The 7,500-nt window shown below is 37.3% G+C and overlaps 2 protein-coding genes across 2 annotated transcripts in view; both read right to left on the bottom strand.

Moving 5' to 3' along the window:
- Positions 1-7,500, bottom strand: part of METAP1D (methionyl aminopeptidase type 1D, mitochondrial) — a 451,273-nt gene that overhangs the window by 23,553 nt on the left and 420,220 nt on the right. The window lies entirely within an intron of this gene.
- DLX1 (distal-less homeobox 1) lies at positions 2,749-7,153 on the bottom strand. Its single transcript, XM_063933470.1, has 3 exons — positions 6,547-7,153; positions 5,944-6,143; positions 2,749-4,274 (listed from the first exon to the last, which is right to left on the bottom strand). The coding sequence occupies exons 1-3, from the start codon at positions 6,845-6,847 to the stop codon at positions 4,020-4,022; spliced, it is 756 nt and encodes a 251-aa protein (XP_063789540.1). The 5' UTR covers positions 6,848-7,153; the 3' UTR covers positions 2,749-4,019.

Here is a 7,500-nt window from a genome sequence, read left to right on the forward strand (position 1 = left end):
CTTTGAGGTCTCTCTCTGTTTTTTTTTTGTTTTTTTTGCAGAAAAGGCTCAGAAAAGGCTCAGTTTGGTGATCATTAAGCTGTGTGTAACCTATTTTAGAAGTGTTTTAAAATCAGTCTCACATTTTCGAATGACAAAAAAAAAAAGACAGAATTACATTTTGCCATTACAGGTTAATATAGAAGAAAATGTAGTATTCTAAAGCAAATTTTTCATTAATACAGACATGACTAGTTAGTGATTTTAATTAAACATCAGTTTTGTTGTATTCCATGGACAATGCATGTCTTAATTAAAATATATATTACGGAATACTTAAATCAGATTGAAAAACTATTGTTAGAAAAATGTTTTATTCATATATAGTTGTAAATAGGGCTGTGAGGTAGGGAGGTATGGACAATCAGCTTATCATACTGCGTTCTATACTTGCAAGACATTATAGCTTTTTAGAATCTATTGGAGACATGTAAAATATGCACAACTGACATAAAAGTACCTGACCCTATAACTACCTAATATAGCAGCAATATATATATATATATATATATATATATATATATATACAGATGGCAGCGACTATTCTAGCCTGACACGTAGCCAAGCCTTAAAATACTTGAAATAAATCTAAACAAAATTGCTTATATTTTGTTACAAGCTTAGAATGATGAAATAATATATTTCTCATACCAAATAGTAATTTATTATTAACTCATTAATGGAAACTGTAGTTTGGCATTGCAGGACTAGGCAGGCTGTGCATTATTCTGCTCAGATAGTTGTTATCTCCTACAAAAAAAAAGAAAAAAAGAAAAATGATTCGTTGTCACCAGTTAGTGATCTGCTCAGCGGTTTGTATGTTATTTCATTTTCTGGTCTGCCCCCAGTGAGATCCTGTAGGTAGGACCTATATCTACTCATCTTTAGCTGTAAAGAGTGACTTTGTAATCCGCAGGGTGTATTGACTAAACTATTACAATTTGGAATGCCTGAAAGCGGAAGAAAAAAAAATCTATAGTTGTCTAAAGGTCCATAATTCACAACGGATGATGATAAAAAACTATAGGTCACTCCAACTTTTCCCCTAGATCAGATGCTATTGTGGCAGATGCAGTGCAGCTGTTTATTCGACATTCTAGTATTTGGGAGGTAGCTCATATTATTTTCAGTGATGAACTGGCATTCTCGGTAAGGCATGCTATAGTGTTTCCTGCTCTGTGCAAACAGACATCAGATATTCCGTGGGCCACACAGGTGCAGTGTCACCTCCACTCACAGTTGGGGCAAATAGATTTTTTATTTGGAGTCAGATTGTTCCAATACAAAATAAAAGCAAACCCCCTTTAGAGGGAAATATCTCACACCTTTATTCCCCCCAAATATCTCTATGACTGCAAAGGAAAATGTGATTTGGTTGCATATTTTAAAAATTTAATGTGTTAAGTTGTGTAACGGATTTCTGTCAATATGTTATTATTATTATTACAATAATAATAATAATAATAATAATAATAATATATATTGTCAGATTCACTGCTATACTGTACCATTCCTAAACATAAGATACATCAAAATATATCACTTGATTGGATTCCAATTTACTGTTATCCAATTATCTCATCTAACTACTTCTAATATCAAGTAGAATGGTCAGCAATCACATTTTTAATTTTACATATCTAATGTTTTAATTAAACCTCAGATACCTATAGTATCAATGTATATCTAAATATAACATAAATAATAGCTGTATGTTTTTATACCAAAGGCTGTTGTGATGCTAAATAAACTGATTAATTAAAATGTCAAATTGAAGTAGTTAGCACTGCTAACCTATCTATTATTACCAGTCTCGTTTTATCACTTTGTTCCCAATTGGAAAGCGCAACGGACTATGCTGGCACTATGTAAATAAATGTTAATAAATACATTTTTAATAAATAACTGTTTGAAAATAACTATAGAGGTCGTATGATAAATGCACCAAAAAACACACACGGCTATCTATTGCACGAACCATAAGTAGTTTAGTATACAGGGACAAATAAATAAATTCAATTATGGATTTTGTATACACAGCCTGCGTAGTTGTGATGTTTGTATTAGCAGTCAGCCTTAGGTCCAACCAGGCTTGAACGCTGCTCTGTTGGCTTGTAGTAATTGTGCAAGTGCAGCTAAGAGAAGGTGTGCAATATAAAACAATATTTTGTTTGGTCCCAATGACTTTCAATGACATAAATTAATGATATTGAGAAATCCTTTAAATAAAACGGGTGTTGGTACTTTATGATAATGCAAACCTCACTGGCCGGCATGTAAGATTATTAGAGGGAATAATGCACACGTTTTAAATCAAACATATAAGATTATCAGAGGAATTAGTGAACACACATGACTAAATTATTAATTCCTTGAAAAAGATTGTTTGGCAAAATAATAGATTTTATAGAAAAAAATAATATATATATATACACAGAAATATATATATATATATATATACACACACAGAAATATATATATATATATATACATAAATCTATATCTGTATGCATATATATATATATATATATATATATATATACACACACACACATATATATATATATATATAGATATATATATATAGATAGATATACACATATCTTCTAATTTTTACGATATCAGCATAATTTTAAGGAAAGCTCACGGCACAGAATACCTAAACAGCTATTTATACTGCATGCAAACAAAAGACATGTATAAACCATCTCTTTTTCAAAACCATTTTACTGTCTTAAAGAAACTTTATAACTTATATACAAAGTTTTTTTGTTTAAGATACAAAGAAATAAGTTAACATTTTCAATATAAAACTAAACTTTTGACATATAAGAACACTAAACACAACTGATTTCAGTAATCACATATTTCAAATTTCACAAAGATGTCAAGATCTCATATCACAAAGCATCGTGGTTACAGGCACGCAGAACGAAAACAGGAGAGGGCAGAAAAATTTGTGCAAACAACTTCACAGAACACTAGTAACATTATGTACAAGGGGGTAGCGCTTGCAGATATTAACCCACTTTATCTTGCAACATACTGCGCCGCAATATGTGGTTTCTCTGATAGCCAGCATTGAAGGGTTAGTATATGCAAGTTGAGGGGATGAAGAAGAAAATGAACAAACAAAAAACTCTAATTGGCATTCAAGGTATGGGGTTAAAAAAAAACAAAAAAAAAACAACGTTTTGAAGAGAGCTGTCTAGCCTACAGCCAATTGCCCTGGTATCTAGAACATCTTGTCCCCACAGGGATTTAAATACTGTATAGAACATGCACTATTCTGCATGATCAACATACTATAACTGATAATATTCTATAAAAACACTGTGAAAGGTGTAGAAAATGCAAAATCACGTAAACCTAAGCTCTTATTTTTTTAAAGTACAAAATGTTTTATAATTGACTGAATAATGGAATTTTTAGGAAACAGTGCACTTTGCCAAACACTGGTGGTTGTTATTAGGAATTTATCATTTTCCTCAAATAGATACTAAAGAATTTCCATTGATCCTCGAAATTTTTTTAATTTTTCTTAATTAAGATAAGGAACTAACAAGGTTGGCTCCTAAAAGGGAATTTGTTGATTGTGGGTGGTTGTTTGAGATATTTGATAAATGAGTACATAATACCAAGACAAAGACAGACATGAGAGGGTATTGTTATTGTTCCCCCATTACAAACATCTTTGTTCCAATTGTCCTCAGAATATAGTGTGTTCCTCGCTCCCTGCCGCCAGGCTGCCCCGTGCCTGGTGATACAATGGGTAGAGACTGCTATGCCAGGTGTCAACAGTTGGGTACCAGCCCGCATCACATTGGCGCATTATCTGTCCTCCAGGCCTGTAACATGGAGTCACCACGCTCATAAAGGCACAGAGCTTCTCTTCTAAATGTAATTTGTCATTTCGTGTAGATTGTTTGTTTTTATACAGTTTTATGGTGGGTCTCCAATGGGAGATTTGGCTGCAGCCATCACATTAGCTGAGGTTGCTGCATGGCTTCTTGGTGGGCTGATGGGTACCAAGAGGTATAGCTTGGGATGTAAGCTGCTGGGGTCCCAGAGGTGGTTTTGCCAGAAGAAGTGGGGGTGTTCCATACAGGGGGTACAGGAGGGGATCCGGCTGAAAGTGCTCTGCCATTAGCCAATGCACTGTTTTCCAAAGCTGAGCCCCCCTGCTTCATCAGCTTCTTGAATTTGGATCTTTTGTTTTGAAACCAGATTTTTACCTAGTGGGAAAAAATAATAATAATTAGTTATACTGTCTTATATGTGTGTGTTGGTTTATATGTATGTATGTATGTATGTATGTATATATATATATATATATATATAATATATATGTATATATGTGTTTGTTTATGAATGCATGTGTTTATGAATACATGTGTGTGTGCATATATATGTGTGTGTGTATATATATATATATATATTTTCATACATAAACATACACATACTCATACATTTTAAATAAATAGAAACACATATTTTTGTCTCGATAGGTTTTATAAGTACACATGAAGAATTAAATACGATTGTACATTCAAAGGAAGTTAACTGTACTGTATAACGCATGCATAGCTGATTATAGTAAATTCAGTTTCACTGGTTTTATAATTATTTATAATTCACTCTATTGATTTAAAAATCAATTAAGTATTTTTAAAATCATAATAATTCCTATTATTTGGAATGTTAATATTATTTATTTTAAATGCGATATTCTGTATTTCAGAGCACTTACAAATCATGCAAAACAGTCTTCATTTTACTATTGGAAATTCATATAATCTTATATTATTTGCTATCAGTGATTGAAAAGCTTTGCTTAATTCCTAAGGAACGACTTTGGTGCTACAAGCGTGTTCACAATTATTAATAATGCACAGTAATATCTAAGGTGCGTGTGATTGTTTTATTTCATTTGGCAAGCACGTGTAACATACAATTAACAAAATCCCTTTAGTGTATCCTGTCAAGATAGATTGTTCATATAATTGATTGTCATAAAATACCATCACTTGCACTTTTAAAACTCCACCTTACTCCAAGTTAACCATTTAGAAGCCAAAAATAAGACTTGTGTATCTTATTAAAATGCAAAGTAACGTATCTCAACAATCTTTTGGCAACGTTATATTACGCAACAAGGATGTTAAATAATTCATATAAAAAATACAGCAACATGTTTCTAACAAAAACACAACTATGCCACATTTGCCATTAAAAAAGTACCTGCCTGTGCCACATTTATTGTATTATTTTACAGGCAGTACTGTTATTAAAAAAAAAAAATCCTTTTGTGGTTGGGCCACTGATATTTGTATTTTTCTCTGCAAAAATATTTGATCTTTGCAATTTTACCGGGACAAATATTACAGTGCCAGGCTGCTCTGTGGTCAGTGTTGTGAGTGAGCTCGGGGGTGCCAGTGGTGAGGGTGTGAGACATGGGTGCTCGGATGTGTCTCTGGGTGGCAAAGCATTTTCTGGCTATGCAAGATGCTAAGGATTGTTTATCAGAGATAGATAGAGAGGCATTTGGTCAGTGTGATATTCGGGGGACAAGGCTATGTACTAGGGTTTGCATATTACAGAGGGTCATTTGGACAGTGTGTCACTTGGATGCCAGGCCTATGTGACTGGGCTTGCTGGTGAGAGAGAGAGACATTTGGGCAATGTGCCACTTGGTTGCCAGGGCTATGTTATTGGGCTTGCTGGTGAGTGAGGGGCATTTGGGCAGTGTGCCATTTGGGTGCCAGGGCTATGTACTAGGGCTTGCTGGTGACAAAGGGTCATTTAGGTAGTGTATCATTAATGTGCCAGGCCTTTGTGCTAAGTCGTTCTGGTACAAGAGGGCATTTGGGTGCCAGGGCTACACCTCTGCCCTGGATACAGTACCTGTGTCTGGGTGAGTCCCAGTGAAGCTGCCAGCTCGGCTCTCTCGGGTAGTGCCAGGTACTGCGTCTGCTGGAAGCGCCTGTTGAGTGCCTGCAGCTGCAGGCTGGAATATATAGTCCTGGGCTTGCGGATCTTCTTCCCTTTCCCGTTGAAGCGGACCTCGCCACCTTCCACCACCGTGCTCTTCTCTGTCTCTGCCCCTGCACAGACACAACCACACATCAGCCACAGTGAATACACAGTGACAGGCAGACAAAACCATCCAACAAGTAACACAGATCTGATGTGAGAAAGCACAAAAAGCTCCAGCAGCCAGTGCAAGTTTTTTTTTCCAGCATGCTGCAGTTTAGGTTTAATTACCCTTAATTGCATACATTGTTTATAGCGCCACGCAATAAATAATTACGCAGGCTAATGCGTGCACATCTGAGCTGCTGTATGTGCCACAGAGCTGGCTGCTGGTTGCAGGGGAGGATCAGGGGGTCCCCGGGCTGCTGGCTGCAGGGGAGGATCAGGGGTCCCAGCGCTGCTGGCTGCAGGGGCTATCGGGGGGCACTCACCCCACCATCAGGAGCACAAGAGAGATTGTTGCTGGTACTGTACCTGTCTCCTCCAGTCGGCTCTGGCTGAGGCTGGAGCTGTTGGGGTAGGGCTGCACGGTACTGATGTAGGGGTTAGAGGAATGGCTGCTCACCGAGTTCACATAGGGGTAGCCCAGGGGTCTGGAGAAGGATGAGGCACTGCTGTAGGAGCTGTCATGCTGGGAGTGCAGGCAGTGCATGGAGTAGTGCCCATGAGACATGGGGGAAGGTGGCATCTGCTGGTTCGGCGGCCCGAACTCCATGAACACAGCCTTCCCTGACACCGGGCTGCTAAGACTCTCTGGCATAGTAGTCATGGTCATTGCTTCTCTCTTCCTTTTTCCTGCATTTAATTTTTTTTGGGGGTAGATTTTTTTTTTTTTTAATGTGGATCCCCCTTTTTTTTTATTTTTCCAAAGGGGGTCCTCCTGCCAGAGGAAAGGATCCCAATTTAAGCAGATCGGATTTTTTCACTTTCCATTCATAAGAAAAAAAATGGAGTTTTGTCTCTCTGGGAGGAAAAATAGGAAAAAAAAAAGTCCCAAGCACTGAAGCTGTGCAGAGAGCTACACAAACTCGCCCAGGAGCTTTGACTCAGCCCGCTTTGCATATTCATGAGGCGGCGGACGGGATTGGCTGACTGGTTGAATGGAAGGGCTGGGATTGGTCAAAGCGCACCTCGGGCTGTGGCTGGTCTAGGGGAGTGAGCATGGAAGGAGGCAGAGAGGAGACTTCCCCAGTGGCCTGTGCTCTGGGATATATAGCAGCAAACTACTACTGTACTGATAATTTAGTCTAGGGACACACACAGTGAGATCAGCATACAGGTCAGACGCAGCGGACCCAGCATTGTTTTAATCAGCCCTGATGGTTTGTTTGTTTGTTTATTTATTTTGTCCTCCCTTATTTTTACAATCGTCCAATGTTTTTGTGATCAATAGGATAAATGAAGCTCCCACATCAAACACTTTTCCAC

Source organism: Pseudophryne corroboree, chromosome 7 (genome assembly GCF_028390025.1).
Source record: "Pseudophryne corroboree isolate aPseCor3 chromosome 7, aPseCor3.hap2, whole genome shotgun sequence".
NCBI classification, from domain to species: Eukaryota; Metazoa; Chordata; class Amphibia; order Anura; family Myobatrachidae; genus Pseudophryne; species Pseudophryne corroboree.

Bases quoted from the DNA above. Each gene is read 5' to 3' on its own strand.
- DLX1 (XM_063933470.1), bottom strand. From the start codon at position 6,847: ATGACCATGACTACTATGCCAGAGAGTCTTAGCAGCCCGGTGTCAGGG. The intron at 6,144-6,546 runs GTACAGTACCAG...GTGTCTGTGCAG, and splicing joins GAGCCGACTGGAGGAGACAG to GGGCAGAGACAGAGAAGAGC. The intron at 4,275-5,943 runs GTACTGTATCCA...TTTTCCCACTAG, and splicing joins TGGGACTCACCCAGACACAG to GTAAAAATCTGGTTTCAAAA.